Genomic DNA, 18,010 nt, shown 5'->3' on the forward strand with positions numbered 1-18,010 from the left:
AGAAAGGAAGGAGGAAGGGAGAGAGAGATAGAGAAGTGGAATAATTCTTCACACATTCTGGATTATAGAAGCATGAAATAGTTTCTCCATACTTAGAGAAAAATAACTACCATTAGAGTTATTTCCAAGGAAGGACATTGCATTGAGCCAAACAAGACAGTGTAGGACTCTAAACCATTACAAGTATTAGAATAACATGTCCATACAAGGAGGTGATGTATAAACCTATTTTTCTTTCTTTCTTTTTTTTTCTCTTTTTTGGAGGATCAAGGATTGAATCCAGGGCTTTGTGCATGCTAGGCAAGTGTTACACCACTGCACCACAGGCTCAGACCCTGGATAAATTTACTTTGAACTCAGAGAAAAGAACTGTGAAATGGCTCAGGAGAAGGAAGTCCTGGGTAGAGTCAAATGAGCAAAATAAAATTAAGATTGAAATTAAAATTAAGATTGTCCAAGTAGACATTGCTAAAAATGTTAGAAGTATTATAGACTTTGGTGATCTTGGAAAGATCAATGCTATTGATAAATAATATAGCTGGGTGTCCACATTAGCTCATCAATTCTACTTAGGGTTTGTATTCAATAATAGCATACCAGTATGGCCACCCTATAACTAGAATATTGAAATATTTCTATAAAAACTGGGGGAAAAAAAGTAACTTCCCCAAGTCCTCCAAGAATTGACCTAATACCATGGTCACTCTGGTCCCTTCTGTGGAATCTGCCAGACCTCATCATACACCAGCAACCAAAGGAATAAGTCTAAGAGTGACAACATATTTTAGTCATAGTTTGTTCTGATTGGCTGATGTCTGTTCTGGGTTCCTTGTAGAAGCATTTACATAGAATCTCCAGTGCTGTTACGCAGTTAATAAAGGTGCATGGAAGAAATCGTGAACTGAGGGGAAGCCTAGTCTCACTTTCGTAGTATCCTGTGGGTTAACCCAGGAATAGAGCAATACAACCTTCTGCTTAGACCACTTGTTCTCTCAAGAGTTGAACATTCCCAAGGTAAAGCATTGGGTAGGTAGCCAGCTTTCCCACAAAGCTACCAGAGGGCAGAAGCCAAGTCTGTTTTTTCACCGTTACATTCCCAGCAGGTAGCTCAGTGATGGCACATAGTAAGCACTCAATAAATATTTTTTTAAATTGAAAATTTAATAGCAAAGAAGAAAAGGGTTTAATCTTAAAAGTCTAGACCTAGAAAGATCATCCAAAATCTTAGGAAAAAAAATCAACATTTTTTCCTGTTATACAGGTGGGGAACCTAAGGTTTGAAGAGGTTGAAGGTCTTTACCAAATGAACATGAGTTAACAGAACTGGTTGTTGAACCCTGGCCTCTTATACTCTTATATCTTCATTCATTGTGTGTGTGTGTGTGTGTGCGTGCGCGCGTGCTTGCGCTCTTTTGTTTTTGTTCTTGTTTTTGTTTACTTAGCTTCCTCTCTTAGATCTAGGTAGACAGGTAACCCCAGTTTGAATTTCTCACAGAATGAAGAAATTCACTAATATTTATCATCCTCATGAGAATGGGAAATTTTAAGTAAACTCCAGAATTACATGAGGAAGTGATCTCATACAACAGTTGCAATTGGTGCTGTTTTGCTTCTCTTCTGGCAACTGGTGGGCAGGATGAGGTCAAGAGATTGATGAGAGTGGGAGAGTTTGAGATGGCCACAGGGACTGAATATATGAGGGGAAGTCAACAGGAGTTAAATAAGATTGCTGAGGGCTGGGAGAACAGGGCTAAAGTCAAATGGGATGATGGTGTTGGGTCCTACCCAGAAGGACAGATGTGTTTTCTTTGCAATGTCATCAACAACAAATAATTATCCAGCCCCAAGTATTAATAATGCTGAGTTTTAAAAGGACTGCCCTGGAAACATTCTAAGTGTTTCAGAGTTACATGTGGCTGGCAGCTACTCTACTTAGCAGTGATACTGATAGTTCTATCATTGCTGATAGAAACAGCTATTGTACAACTCTAGTCTGGAAGATTTACAAGACCGTTTATTGTCTCTAAGGTCACAAGCAAAACAATGAAAGAAAAGAGGAAAAAAAAGCAAAAAATATAAGGATGCCAGGAGAAAAGGCAAGAGAAAGAAAGAAAACTGCCTCTGAAGACCAATTACTTGGAACCACTAAATAGGTAATTCATATCCAAAACGGAGAGCCCATATTTTGGTTCTAGACATATTGTTCACAGGAAGTGAAGTATTTGGATCAAATAAACTATTGTCTCTCTATAGGCCTGTTGACAAATTAAAGGCCACCTTGGAGTCTACCATTGCACCCTACTTGTCTGACGAGTCCTTTTCTTTCTTTCTTGTGGTCTCACTGTTAAAGCTGTACAGGCACAGCCCTATGTCTTTTCTGGGCGGAGAACGTCCACAATAAAGGTGTTCCTTAGAGTAAAATAAGCAGTAAATAGGATTTACAATTAATATTATCTCTTTGGCTTTAATAATGACTGGTTTTAGTTTTCCTTTTGGGTTCCTGAAATAAGACACTCTTTTATTCACACCACACCTGCGTCCAACTCTAGGCACCTGACTCCCAGAGAAAGATGAACTGTTCCTGGTGTCACTGAACATCTGAATGGCTTCCAGGAGAAGAGAAATGTTTAAAAACATTATCCAGCACTTAGAGATAGGAGAGATGATTACTGAATGCATTGCAGTAGAATGCTGGGAATTATCTGATGGATATCTGGTGGATTCATTAAGTCTAGGGCTATTTAGAAGAGGTTAACTCATAGAAAACCAATAATAATGCAAAGATTACCTGCCCTTAGCAATGCAAATGAAATTATCTGTAGAGATAGCATTGATTTCCTTCCAGCAGAAAAGATAGCCCCAAAGTTTTCAATTTATCACCTTTACAGTATTGACCAGCTTCGCATTCATTAGCATATTAACTTTAGCATTTTTTTTGGCTTCCTTGACTATTTAAATGTCCTCATATTTTCTTTCAAACTAGTTTAGCATCTCTATTAATTAATGGGTTGAATAAAACTTAGAAGTGTTCAGTTTATATTTCTATGAGAGTCAAGCTCAACTTTTGAAAATTATACTTAAAGGAAATCTAACTGGGTCAGGTATTGTTTCTGGATCAAGCACAGTGGATCAAGTGGGGTTAGTGGAAGCCACAGTTTTATAACAAGACAATGAGAACTTCCTGACAGTTTGTGCTCAATATCTTCCGGTTCACCTTCAAATCTATTTGTCATGCTTGGGAGAACAAACAGAATTGATTTATATGAATCACTTCACTGGACTCACTTAACCCAGGGTTGGGACTAAATGAGGCAGGAGAGGCACCTAGACACAGAAGGGGGCATTTACTTGCAGGCTTGACCTTGCTGTCGCACAGACCTCACACTAAGCACCTTCTTACAATTTGTGCCCTTTCTTGTCTCTCTGTAAATCCCGACTTTTGGTTGCTTTTAGCCAATGAGATACACCACAGGCTTAAGAGGGCAAGAGGAAATTAGGGTTCAGGAATTATTAGCTAAGCTTCCTTCCCAAGGCGTTACCATGGGCTGGCATCACATCCTGCTCTATTTGAATTCTGTGAATTCCCACTTCCTTTCAGCCCATAGGCTACTGGGATGGCTAGTGCTGGGGCACTACATGAACCCTCACAATAGCCTCTTATTAAATTATTCTCAAATTATCCATTTGATTGTATCACCCAATTCCTGCCTGGTGTCTTTTAGTGAGGCCTGAAAGTAGCACAGGCTGCTTTGAGAACAGTGCCTCTCCATTCCAGTGGTATTCTAGCCTAGGCTTCATGGACACTTCTGGGAAGAAGCTCCAGGAAAAGGCAAAATCATTTCCTAAATACAGAGGCTGCAGAGTTCAATTAAAAGCTATAGTGTGTGTGTGTGTGTGAGAGAGAGAGAGGGTGGGTGTAGAGACAAGGAAAAGGAAGAGTTAAGTCAAGAGAAATCTATTGCCTTGTTACCATATTCATAGTAAAGCCAGGTGTGCTAATGTTAACTAGGACAGTTACATTAATAAAAGTGCTGGAATTGAGAGATTTTGCTGGATCAAACTTATCAAAAAAAATTTTTTTTGATGTGACTATCTGGCTGTGCACTCCAACTAAAGTTAAATAAATTTTATTATGCTCAGGTATAGATTTGATTTGCTTATGCCAAGGACCAATTACTTAATTCAACTGGAAGAAAAATTTACAGATGTGCTGCATATAATTTGACAAAGATAGTAAAATGTCGTATCAAATTTAACTATGTGATGTTCTCGTAGAAAGCGTTCTTTGTGAGTAGGTAACACTTGCTAAATGTCCATTACTCATGCAGGAACAAGTAGGGATTTAGACTGAACCAAGCTGGAGCAGGCATGGAAATAGGTGAAGATGAGCCAGGGCACTAGAATCTGAGTTCCATGAGAGTGTGGCTCAGAAAGCAAGGCAAGATTGATGACTTGCAAACAGTTTGAGTTGCTGTAGCAGTTTTCCCTTGCCACCCGATCCACATTCATTCTGGGCCTGTACCTGTACCAGGTGCAAAGAATCCAAAGGTTCTAAAATACAAATCTGCCCTATGAGTCTTTCCCAGTCCTGGCAGCATTGATTGATTTTTTTAAATCTTAAATGCTATGTGATAGAATCAGAGAAAGTACATTGAAAGAAATGTGTTGGGATTTGTGATGGCTAATTTTGGTTGTCAGCTTGACTAAATTTGAGGAATACCTAGAAAAGTAGTGAAGCATCTGTCAGCGTGTATCTGTGAGAGTGTTTCCAGAGAAGACTGGCATGTGGGTCATCAAACTGGTGGGGAAAACTGGCCCTATATGCAGGTGGCATTGACCAGTAGGTTGGAGGTCCAGACAGAATGAAAATGTGGAAGAAGAAAGCTCAATTATGCAACTGAGCTTGAACTTTCTTGAGTGGGTGCATTTTTTTTTCCTGCTGCCATCATCCATGGACATCAAAGTTAGATTCTTTAGCCTTTGAATACAGATTTTCTCAGTGGCAGATTTGCTCCAATATCTCTTCAAAGGGCTTTCCAGACCATCATTCTGACTGGGGCTGCCTTATTGGCCCATTTTGTGCTGAGGCTCCCAGCTTCTTGGACTGAGCTGCTAGTGGGTTTCCCTGGCTCTCCAGCCTGCAGAGGGCTATTGGGGGACTACTCAGCCTCTGATCACGTAAGTGAATCCAACAAATCCACTCTTATAACTACATATATTTTATCAGTTCTGTTCCTCTGAAGAACCCTAACAGAGAGTCTGAGGAGGCTTAAGAAAAGAATGCCTATCTTCCCCGCTCAAATTTGAAGGCAATTGAGAGATAGATGTAGCAGGTAGGTTGATGGCAATCATAACAGAGTTTAAGCTGTTTGACAGCATGGCTTAGGTTTGAGAGAAAAATGGACTCAAGTAGGACTGTTCTGCTTCTCAATCACCAATCGTGAGATGGCTCATCCAACGTACATGCGAGTCTCCAGAATGCACACGTTTACCAAGGATTGCTGTTCCTTTTGAATTAGAGCAAAAAGAGAAAAGAATCAATTCCCTTCTGCTTATAGTCTTTTAATGGATGAGTCTTATCCAATCAAGAAACTTGGGCAGACTGCTACCACCTCTAATCAGGTTTCACACTCCTCAAGGAAGAGAAGTAATGGGTGAGGTAGGAGATCATTGATGCTATTATAAGGAAGACTCTACACAGGAAAACTAGAGAGGTAGGGAATAAGTGTTCTTTATTCATTTTTCCTTACTTACTATGCATAATTATTAATTTTATGGTAAATCAGATGAGTTCCTATCATTTCCTTTCATATTAGGAAAGTTATGCTCCCACTTTTATGAGACCGTTGCAGTACCTTAGTGACCATAGACTTGTGCTTGGTAGAAGATAGATGTCTTGCCTACTGTGGGCTGGGGTATAGAAATGTTAAAGGAAAAACTTTAGACAATATAGATTTAGCACGGTTTGAAGAAAGAATGATTGATGAATCAGGCAGCACTTTAGAACCAGATGTTCAGAGAACTCTGCCCAGCAGTGTGAGCAGTAAGCTTTTATAGGCTGAATGTAGAAGCAAAGTAGAGAAATCACATGAGTAGTTACAACTAGCCATCTATTTGGGCTTGGTGTGATGAGGCATTTGCCTTATTGGGTATGGGGTGATGTGTTGGCTGCCTGTGTTGCTGAAACCCTCTCCTTGTGATTGGCTGAAACTCAGCTATTTGTCACATTCCTAAATTGGGTTCCAGTTTATTTATATACTGAGTTAGGCTGCCATTAGTTAGGAACTCAAAGCATGGAAACAACCTCAGGCTAATGGCCTCCTGCTTATTTAACAGAAATAAGCAGACCACAGTCCCCTAGTGAGGCATCTGGGAGAAAACTCATGGATCCCTGACAGCTTTTCATGGGTTTAGTGGTTTCTTTTTGGCCTCCAGAACACTTACACAGAATTCAAGGCAACCTTCCAGTGGGGTGATCCACAGATCCAAACTGGCCAGCTAGGCAATGTACAATACCATCTGCATCACTGCCTGTGACTCAGATTGGCCTTTGAGGACTTGTTCAGATGTCATTGTAGAATAGAATCCAAGTCTGACCTTGACCCCATTGCTTGAAAGCCCCAGCAGCTACGGAAGAGAAGATAGATTTAAGCTGAAGGTAGAAGAGAAAGGTAGAAGAGTTAGGTTGCCACCTTCTCAGAATCCCCTGCTCCCAGTTATGAAGTTGCTTTAATGAAGAATCCTCAGTCAGATGTAATTTTAAGTTACTGCAATACTTTCTTAAAGGATGAAGCTCAGAAGCACCGGCCGAAACTTCCAGAACAGTTTAACTAACACTGTGGGCTAAAGTCTGAATACTATCATTACGTGTAACATTTAGAAAAAAATTGGACACTTCTGAGAATATCTTTTAAGAAGTTATACTTACATTAAGAGCAGCCTAAGGGGAAAAGGCAGGAAAAGGAAGGGAATTTTTATTGAATGCTGCAATGCTCAAAATACTATGTATTATTTAATCCTGAAAATACTCAGATTGTAATAAAGTACTGTTGTCCCCATCTTAAGATGGAGATAAAATAAATTGAGACTGATGATCATTTTATTTCGTTTGTCCAAATTCATTCCTGTCTGCCCTATCCCAAGGCTCACTCACACTTCTCTCTATCGCCTTCTCGGAAAAACTGCCATCATCCCTTGTACCATTAACTATGTGTTCTCCTCCCTGTTGTTCTTATGGTTGCTACTTACCAAGAGTTTGTGACCCGGCAGGGGACTTGGGAAACTGTTCTGCTTTGTCCTGACTCGAAAGGAGGTAAGTCAGGAGGAGAATGGATGACAATTAGAACAGAACAGAGGGAAAAAGAAAAGTGACTCATGACTGAGCTGCAGCCGCTTTCCCACCTCCGCCAGTAACAGGAAGAAAGGAGGCGGCGACAGGTCCGCCCCACCTCCTCCTATGCCCGCGACCGCTTCCCCCGGGAAATTCTCAAAGGCTCCCAAAACCTTCCCCTAAGTGCTTCTAACCCGACCAGCTTCTCTCCTCAAGTACTAAAAGTGAAGATTTTTAAAAGTCTTTTCTTACTCAGCTTTCTCATTTTAATTATTGGAATTATATAATTATTGCTTTTTACCATTTTTACTTAAACTCTCTGGGATAAAATGATAAATTAAAAGTCTTTTGTGGGTTAACCTTGGAATTTATCACTTTTTTTCCCCATGTTTTTGGGTTTTTTTTCCATGTTGGGGATCGAACCCAAGTGTTTGCACATGCTAGGCAAGTGCTCTACTGCCCCGTCCCCCAAGCTTATTTTTATGTAAAATACATTCTGAATTCCAAAGAAATGGATTACAAATGAACTTTTGAAATGCAACTTGTTTCTTTACATATATATATATATATATTTTAGTTTTAGGTGGACACAATATCTTTATTTTATTTTTATGTGGTGCTGAGAATCGAACCCAGTGCCTCATGCATGCCAGGCGAGCAGGCTATCACTTGAGCCACATCCCCAGCCCGCAACTTGTTTCTAAGATGAATTCTGCCTTTATATTGTTTGATATAATGAGAAGTTAATGAGAAATAAATAAAATGTAATGTCAAAATATATTTTATAGGCTTCGCTATCAAAATTATTTAACTTCAACTAAGAATACGTTGTTCTTTTAAATTATTTACCAATTCATTTTTTAAAAATCAAATTTACACTTGGAAAAAGCACTATATAGTAGTGAAGTTCCAATATCTCTAACAAAAAAAGTTACTCAGAATTTTACAAAAACCCTTTTAATTGTATACATTGTTAATGTGATACTATTTATCCATGGTTCTCTAAAATGCTGATAATGATTAATTCCACAGTGATAAAGTAAAGGTATGTTTGTCTCATTTGATATTCAATTATAGAACAAGCTTATTGGCTTCCAACAGCAAATATCTGGTTAGTGCATGCCATTCTTGGTCTTGAATCAGACTTTACTGTAGGAATGCTAATGACTGATCAATCTAATTGAGATAGTAAAAAGTCATGGACTAGTCCCTCTAATTGATAATTATTTCCCAGTGTCCTATTATTTACTAAAAAAAATGTTGATTTTTCTCCATTGGACCACTGTCGATTTGTAACTCCAGTTTCTATGCCTTGCTTTCTTGAGCCATTCATTAGAATATTACAATTTGGATTTCTTTTATCATCTTGAAACTTGGTTATTTGCTTCTTGTTACCAAAATACTACTGTACAGATGACATCTTTGGAGGCCTTTAATCATCTTTTGACAACTTTAACAAATCATCCAACGGTGTTACGTCACTTATTTTATGAACTTCCAGTATTTTTTTCGAAGGCTTTGAGTAGTCTTTAATAGGTGAGGCAGTGAATTTGTGTGTGTGCACCGGCTTCACTGTAGAAAGCATTCTTTCAAATTTGTGAGTTTTATCACTCTTTTCTCGAATAACAGGTTTATCAAGATAGCCCACACATTTTTTTGTGAAATGGGAAAAAGTCGGTGAGATAGTATAACTTCTACTCCAAAGTCTGCCTTTTGATGGCTGATCACAAGTATTCTTCACTGTTTTTTGGTCCACTCTCAAAGGTGTGGCTTGTTTATCTTTTTCAAATGTTATATGTGTAGTTCTTTGGGGTTCAGAAAAGGTAATCACTTCATTGCCAATAAAAGATTTGAGCATCGCACAGTTTCTTTCCAAAACAAAATTTGTTCTTTTATGAGGGTAAAGTTTTTCATTTTGCCAAAGATGGGCAGAAAGTCCATTTTTTGTGAAAAGTAACATTTGAATATATTTTTTATCATGGAAAATTATGGGATTTGTGTCCTTTTGTTCCTGAGAATTAAAGGAAAGAATACTTAGTCATAAGTCTATTGAGGTAAAAAGCTACAAATATTTTAAATATGAAAATAAAATTTTCATATAGGATAGAACATTGGGATGGTATTTTTAAGTTTCTATCTTCTGTAATTTAAAAAGCATACAAAAAAATGATTATGTAAAAAAAAATCATAAGAGACATAACTGATTGTAAACCAAAATTACAAACACCGGGTTATTCTAGTACAAATTCAAAAAATTTAAAATTATCTGATAATGGTTATATCTATTGTAAACCAATACTTAGCATAATACTTAGCATACAAAAAATATGTAACATATATTTGTGGAATAAAATAGCCAAAATAATAGGTTGACTTAAAGACAGACTTTTTACCACAATAATGGTGAAATCTGTTTGTATGATTTGCAATTTTAAATTTTCCCCTCATTTCCTTTTTTAGCTTTCATATTCTCTGTCTTGTCCTAAGTAAAAAGTTTTAACTCCAAAGAAATTGGTCAAATACATATATTATCAGTATTTATTTGGCAAATGTAAGTCAATGATTGTTACTTTTTCTTTAAGGCTGTAATTAGTAAAATAAGAAATTAAATTCAAGCCTGTCTCAAGAGACTAAGACAGGAAGATCATGAGTTCAGAGCCAGCCTCAGCAAAAGCAAGGCACTAAGCAACTCAGTGAGACCCTGTCTCTAAATAAGATATAAAAATAGGGCTGGGAATATGGCTCAATAGTTAAGTGTCCCTGAGTTCAATTCCTGGTCTCCCCCACCCAAAAAAAGTGAAATTAAATTCATCTTTTATGAGTGCTTTTAGTATGAAAGATACATTGATGTCTATGATTACTAGAAAAAATATTTAGTTTTGTGATCACAAATTTTCCTATTTAGCCACAGTAGTGAAAGTCTCTTATATTTTTGGTCTGTCCAACACCTTAGGGAATTTCCTACCTTACAGGTCTATGTGTCCTTAGGTGAGGCAGAAACTATCTTAGGCAGCCTTTCTGGGGCTTGAGCACAGGCATTTGATATAGGCTCTGCCAATCAGATATACCTAGGAGAGTCTTCAGTTCAGAAAAAGGAGGCAGTGTGAAAAATTGCAGACTGTGGAAATTATTCTAGTGAGGGTGGTAGAGGCCATATCTAGCTTTGAGAGGCATCAAGAGCAAAGGCCTTAGAAAGTGTAATCCCTTCAGCATCAGTTGTGAACTGATCTGTACAATAGCAAGGGCCCCAGTGGAGCAGTCTAGAGCTATACTTGAATGATTCCTGACTAGATAACTTTTATGACAGGTTATCTTTTTAGATTTCTCTGAAGTTCATAGTATTAGTATTTATTAAATAATAGTAGATATTACCACTTGAGAAGTTTCTGTCTTTGCTGGACTAATGTCCACTATTTTGGCATTTGGATTTTTCAGTTCATCCTCAAAACACAAGGGGAGCAAGGTGTTCTTTCTTACTGAACAGTGGTCACTCAATGGATCACTTGTGATTGGCTTCTTTTCTTTTGTACTGAAATCATTCGTTGGTGGAGGATACTTCCTTCTGAAAATGAACACAAGTTCAAGGAATGGTTTATTGGATTGATTTCAGGTTTTCAGTTCTTGTCTGCCTCTGCTTATCCCTATACAAGTCACTGACGACATCTCCAATTCCTGTTCCATAGACTTTCAACCAGATAAGATCATCAGTCTGGTTTGTAGGAGAAAACAGCAAAGCAGAGGTGGCAGCAAGACAGTCTTTTGTGGGACTTTGAGGTGGGAATGGAATGTATTATGTAGGTTGAGGAGAGCATACAAGTAGAGAATTCTTAGCCACACCCTTTAGTGAGAGTGTGAGAGAAGCTTTGCAGGGTAGATTCATGTCAACATAAGGTGACTTAAGTTTTGTTAGGAGGATGAAATAAGCATAAAGAGGATTACAGGTCTTCCTTGGTTCACTCAGGATGTGGATGGTGATTTTAGGCTAGTCACAAGGGCTTATTATTGCAGGATGGAGGTGACCTGCAGCAAAGGTTTGACAAAGGTGAAGTATAGATAGCCTCGTGGAAAGAGAACCAGCCTGGAGGGCATGACAGAGACTCAGAGGGCCTTCCACACCAGTGAGAATCAAGAATGGGCCATAGCCAAGCTTAGAGAGAACACGCCATGGGTTTCATGAATCCTGGGGTTGCCAATTCTGATAGCAGCACAGGTACATTGGTCAGGTACATTTTCCTCATTCTCAGAATTCATTGAGACCCTCACCTGTATACTCCTCAGATATTATCTTGGAAAGAAACAGAAGAATGAGTTAAACCTCAAGAGACTCTTCATTATTGCTCTAAACAGAGTTTAAATACATTGGATTAATAAAACTTTTTAAAATTACAGAGGTTTAGAGGCTCCTGAGAAAGATCAGAACTTGATGGAAAAAAATAAAGAAGCTACTTTTTTCACATCCATGTTATAGTGTAATTAAATTCATCTCTCTACTACAAAAACATAACTCTGTTCCTTTTGCTCATTTTTTTTCAGGGCTTCCCCACCAGCTAACTTTGCTCCAAGTCTGGATGTAATGCCTATGAGCTGAGTAGCCTTGGACCATTCACTGGATGGCACTATATGGAACTAAATGTTGAAAATTAGCTAGAATAAATTCATTGTGATCAATTATAAAATAAAAGGAAAAACTCATATCCTACTAGAAACATCACTGAACTGAATAGAATGTTAAAATTTTTAAAGTGAATTACCTCTTGTTTACATCATCTTCTAAGAAACCAATTGACTCCAATGATTTTCTAGTATTTTTTTCGATTTGAGCTGAAATTATAAAAGATTTTCATAAAAGACACACATATATTATGGCATTTAGAAAATATTTGTATAAAATATTTTACAACTTAAAATAACCCGAGAGCACCTGATCTGCAGTAGCTACTCGGTAAGTAAGTTCTATCTTGAGTGAACAAGATAGAACTGGAAAAGACAGATGGAGGCTTCAATGTTTAATTAAGGCAGATGGAACACACATGTGATGATGTCCAAAGAGAGATGTCTTGCAGAAGGAAGCTTTCCTAAATTTTCAGGCCTGGCTTGTGTGTCAAGTCATTATTAACCAGTAAGAAGCCTCATATGGTTAAACACTGTTGCTGTGGAGGGAAGTCATTTAGCAGCTATTGAACAGATCTTGCCACTTGGCATGAAGGAAGTGCCCAAATATGCCAGATGATCACCATAGCATTTTTCTGCTTTCCCAAGTGTTATCTGATACACATGTTGTTAGCAACATATTAAGCATTTTCCTGTCCTCTGGTCGTTGATATTCTAGTGCAGTGCTTCCTAAACTTTCCACATCATGGCAAACATTCTGATGACTATTATTTGTATAGTACATTGGGATATACACTTGAGTAGACCTGTGTGGCAGGCTGTCATAGGGCCAACTGAACAGCCTGAGGGCTGAAGAATCAATATTTCAACATATATGTTTTAGAACTCCCCCTACAGGATTACCCCTCCCACTCTAGCAATACAGTGGGTTAGAGCATCACAGTCCAGAAGACCTCACCTAAAACTGCTGAGAAGAGAAGCTGAGAATATTTTTAACTCCAACGGAAAGAATTCTATAACTTTTCATCAAAAAAGTTTTTTCCCTAGTTCATTTTTACTGTTTAATTGTGACCTTAATGGCACATGAACATTTATACAGTTTCAATTTTTTTTCTATTTCTCATTTATAGCATTTTTGAGGCCACTTATTTTACATGGATTAGTTTTTTTTTTAATGTGGAATAATTTTATTTTTTTTTATTGTTGGTTGTTCAAAACATTACATAGTTCTTGATATATCATCTTTCACACTTTGATTCAAGTGGGTTATGAACTCCCATTTTTAGCCCATATACAGATTGCAGAATCACATCAATTACACATCCATTGATTTACATATTGCCATACTAGTGACTGTCATGTTCTGCTACCTTTCCTATCCTCTACTATCCCCCCTCCCCTCACCTCCCCACCCCTCTTCTCTCTCTACCCCCTCTACTGACCTTCATTTCTCCCCCTTGTATTATTTTTCCCTTTCCCCTCATTTCCTCTTGTATGTTCTTTTGTATAACCCTGAGGGTCTCCTTCCATTTCCATGCAATTTCGCTTTTCTTTCCCTTTCCCTCCCACCTCTCATCTCTGTTTAATGTTAATCTTCTTCTCATGCTCTTCGTCCCTACTCTGTTCTTATTTACTTTCCTTATATCAAAGAAGACATTTGGCATTTGTTTTTTAGGGATTGGCTAGCTTCACTTAGCATAATCTGCTCTAGTGCCATCCATTTCCCTGCAAATTCTATGATTTTGTCATTTTTTAATGCAGAGTAATACTCCATTGTGTATAAATGCCACATTTTTTTAATCCATTCGTCTATTGAAGGGCATCTGGGTTGGTTCCACAGTCTTGCTATTGTGAATTGAGCTGCTATGAACATCGAAGTAGCAGTGTCCCTGTAGCATGCTCTTTTTAGGTCTTTAGGGAATAGACCGAGAAGGGGAATAGCTGGGTCAAATGGTGGCTCCATTCCCAGCTTTCCAAGAAATCTCCATACTGCTTTCCAAATTGGCTGCACCAATTTGCAGTCCCACCAGCAATGTACAAGTGTACCCTTTTCCCCACATCCTCGCCAGCACTTGTTGTTGTTTGACTTCATAATGGCTGCCAATCTTACTGGAGTGAGATGGTATCTTAGGGTGGTTTTGATTTGCATTTCTCTGACTGCTAGAGATGGTGAGCATTTTTTCATGTACTTGTTGATTGATTGTATGTCCTCCTCTAAGAAGTGTCTGTTCAGGTCCTTGGCCCATTTGTTGATTGGGTTGTTTGTTATCTTATTGTCTAATTTTTTGAGTTCTTTGTATACTCTGGATATTAGGGCTCTATCTGAAGTGTGAGGAGTAAAGATTTGTTCCCAGGATGTAGGCTCTCTATTTACCTCTCTTATTGTTTCTTTTAATTTTTTATTGTGGGTTGTTCAAAACATTACAAATTTCTTGACATATCATATTCCACACTTTGATTCTAGTGGGTTATGAACTCCCACCTTCACCCCATACACAGATTGCAGATTCACATCAGTTACACATCCATTGATTTACAAATTGCCATACTAGTGTCTGTTGTGCTCCGCTGCCTTTCCCATCATCCACCCTCCCCCCTCCCCACCTCTCCCCTCCCCTCCCCTCCTCTCTCTCTACCCCCTCCACTGTATAACCCTGAGGGTCTCCTTCCATTACCGTGCAATTTACCTTCTCTCTCCCTTTCCCTCCCACCTCTCATCCCTGTTAAATGTTAATCTTCTTCTCCTGTTCTTCGTCCCTACTCTGTTCTTAGTTACTTTCCTTATATCAAAGAAGACATTTGGCATTTGTTTTTTAGGGATTGGCTAGCTTCACTTAGCATAATCTGCTCTAATGCCATCCATTTCCCTGTAAATTCTATGATTTTGTCATTTTTTAATGCAGAGTAATACTCCATTGTGTATAAATGCCACATTTTTTTTATCCATTCGTCTATTGAAGGGCATCTAGGTTGGTTCCACAGTCTTGCTATTGTGAACTGTGCTGCTATGAACATCGATGTAGCAGTGTCCCTGTAGCATGCTCTTTTTAGGTCTTTAGGGAATAGACCAAGAAGGGGAATAGCTGGGTCAAATGGTGGCTCCATTCCCAGCTTTCCAAGAAATCTCCATACTGCTTTCCAAATTGGCTGCACCAATCTGCAGTCCCACCAGCAATGTACAAGTGTACCCTTTTCCCCACATCCTCGCCAGCACTTGTTGTTGTTTGACTTCCTAATGGCTGCCAATCTTACTGGAGTGAGATGGTATCTTAGGGTGGTTTTGATTTGCATTTCTCTGACAGCTAGAGATGTTGAGCATTTTTTCATGTACTTGTTGATTGACTGTATGTCCTCCTCTGTGAAGTGTCTGTTCAGGTCCTTGGCCCATTTGTTGATTGGGTTGTTTGTTCTCTTATTGTCTAATTTTTTGAGTTCTTTGTATACTCTGGATATTAGGGCTCTATCTGAAGTGTGAGGAGTAAAGATTTGTTCCCAGGATGTAGGCTCCCTATTTACCTCTCTTATTGTTTCTTTTGCTGAGAAAAAACTTCTTAGTTTGAGTAAGTCCCATTTGTTGATTCTAGTTATTAACTTTTGTGCTATGGGTGTCCTATTGAGGAATTTGGAGCCCGACCCCACCGACTGTAGATCGTAGCCAACTTTTTCTTCTATCAGACGGCGCGTCTCTGATTTGATATCAAGTTCCTTGATCCATTTTGAATTCACTTTTGTGCATGGCGAGAGAAAGGGATTCAGTTTCATTTTGTTGCATATGGATTTCCAGTTTTCCCAGCACCATTTGTTGAAGATGCTATCCTTCCTCCATTGCATGCTTTTAGCCCCCTTATCAAATATAAGATAGTTGTAGTTTTGTGGATTGGTTTCTGTGTCCTCTATTCTGTACCATTGGTCCACACGCCTGTTTTGGTACCAGTACCATGCTGTTTTTGTTACTATTGCTCTGTAGTATAGTTTGAAGTCTGGTATCGCTATACCGCCTGATTCACACTTCTTGCTTAGCATTGTTTTTGCTATTCTGGGTCTTTTATTTTTCCATATGAATTTCATGATTGCTTTCTCTATTTCTACAAGAAATGCCATTGGGATTTTGATTGGCATTGCATTAAACCTATAGAGAACTTTTGGTAATATCGCCATTTTGATGATGTTAGTTCTGCCTATCCATGAACAGGGTATATTTTTCCATCTTCTAAGATCTTCTTCTATTTCTCTCTTTAGGGTTCTGTAGTTTTCATTGTATAAGTCTTTCACCTCTTTTGTTAGGTTGATTCCCAAGTATTTTATTTTTTTTGAAGATATTTTGAATGGAGTGGTTGTCCTCATTTCCATTTCAGAGGATTTGTCGCTGATATACAGGAATGCCTTTGATTTATGCGTGATGATTTTAAATCCTGCCACTTTGCTGAATTCATTTATTAGCTCTAATAGTTTCTTTGTAGAGCCTTTTGGGTCTGCTAGATATAGAATCATATCATCTGCAAATAGTGATAATTTAATTTCTTCTTTTCCTATTTTTATGCCTTTAATTTCTTTCGTCTGTCTAATTGCTCTGGCCAGTGTTTCGAGAACTATGTTGAAGAGAAGTGGAGAGAGAGGGCATCCCTGTCTTGTTCCAGATTTTAGAGGGAATGCCTTCAGTTTTTCTCCATTCAGAATAATGCTAGCCTGAGGCTTAGCACAGATTGCTTTTACAATATTGAGGTATGTTCCTGTTATCCCTAGTTTTTCTAGAGTTTTGAACATAAAGGGATGCTGTACTTTGTCAAATGCTTTTTCCGCATCTATCGAGATGATCATATGGTTCTTATTTTTAAGTCTATTGATGTGGTGAATAACATTTATTGATTTCCGTATATTGAACCAGCCTTGCATCCCAGGGATGAATCCTACTTGATCATGGTGTACAATTTTTTTGATATGTTTTTGTATCCGATTCGCCAGAATTTTATTGAGGATTTTTGCATCTAGGTTCATTAGAGATATTGGTCTGTAGTTTTCTTTCTTTGAAGTGTCTTTGTCTGGTTTAGGTATCAGGGTGATGTTGGCCTCATAGAATGAATTTGGAAGTTCTCCCTCCTTTTCTATTTCCTGAAGTAGCTTGAAAAGTATTGGTATTAGTTCTTCTTTAAAGGTTTTGTAAAATTCTGCTGTATACCCATCGGGACCTGGGCTTTTCTTAGTTGGTAGTCTTTTGATGGTTTCTTCTATCTCCTCAATTGATATTGGTCTGTTTAGGTTTTCTATATCCTCCTGACTCAATCTGGGCAGATCATATGACTTAAGAAATTTATCTATGCCTTCACTATCTTCTAATTTATTGGAGTATAAGGATTCAAAATAGTTTTTGATTATCTTCTGTATTTCTGAAGTGTCTGTTGTGATATTGCCTTTTTCATCCCGTATGCTAGTAATTTGAGTTCTCTCTCTTCTTCTCTTCACTAGCATCGCTAAGGGTCTGTCGATTTTGTTTATTTTTTCAAAGAACCAACTTTTAGTTTTGTCAATTTTTTCAATTGTTTCTTTTGTTTCGATTTCATTAATTTCAGCTCTGATTTTAATTATTTCTTGCCTTCTACTTCTTTTGCTGTTGTTTTGCTCTTCTTTTTCAAGGATTTTGAGATGAAGTATGAGATCATTTATTTGTTGGTTTTTTCTTTTTTTAAGGAATGAACTCCAAGCAATGAATTTTCCTCTTAGAACTGCTTTCAATGTGTCCCATAGATTCCGATATGTTGTGTCTGTGTTTTCATTTATCTCTAAGAATTTTTTAATTTCCTCCTTGATGTCTTCTATAACCCATTGATCATTCAGTAACCTATTGTTCATTCTCCAATTGATGTATGCTTTTTCCTTCCTTCTTTTATCGTTGATTTTCAGTTTCATTCCATTATGATCAGATAAGATGCATGGTAATATCTCTACTCCTTTATATTGTCTAAGAGTTGCCCTGTGACATAATATATGATCTATTTTTGAGAAGGATCCATGCGCTGCTGAGAAAAAAGTGTAACTGCTTGATGTTGGGTGGTATACTCTATATATGTCAAT

General features: G+C 38.0%; 1 protein-coding gene and 1 long non-coding RNA gene across 3 annotated transcripts in view; both read right to left on the bottom strand.

Moving 5' to 3' along the window:
• Window positions 1–275: 275 nt before the first annotated feature.
• On the bottom strand, window positions 276–7,393 carry LOC124096837 (uncharacterized). The gene is made up of 3 exons (XR_006853025.2): window positions 7,249–7,393; window positions 6,445–6,627; window positions 276–5,507 (listed from the first exon to the last, which is right to left on the bottom strand). It is a non-coding gene; the product is annotated as an uncharacterized LOC124096837 (long non-coding RNA).
• A 900-nt stretch (window positions 7,394–8,293) lies between these two features.
• Window positions 8,294–18,010, bottom strand: part of CUNH1orf141 (chromosome unknown C1orf141 homolog) — a 67,701-nt gene continuing 57,984 nt past the window's right edge. For both annotated transcript variants that reach the window (XM_058581580.1, XM_058581579.1), the window contains 3 exons: window positions 12,082–12,151; window positions 10,703–10,892; window positions 8,294–9,341 (listed from right to left, as the gene is read on the bottom strand). In XM_058581580.1, the coding sequence (XP_058437563.1) occupies window positions 8,763–9,341; window positions 10,703–10,892; window positions 12,082–12,151 (839 nt within the window). In that variant the 3' untranslated portion in view covers window positions 8,294–8,762. The remainder of the gene's footprint in view (window positions 9,342–10,702; window positions 10,893–12,081; window positions 12,152–18,010) is intronic.

This window comes from Marmota monax, unplaced genomic scaffold (assembly GCF_021218885.2).
Source record: "Marmota monax isolate L192 unplaced genomic scaffold, Marmota_monax_Labrador192_F-V1.1 WCK01_AAM20220418_F8-fsc00023, whole genome shotgun sequence".
NCBI lineage: Eukaryota > Metazoa > Chordata > Mammalia > Rodentia > Sciuridae > Marmota > Marmota monax.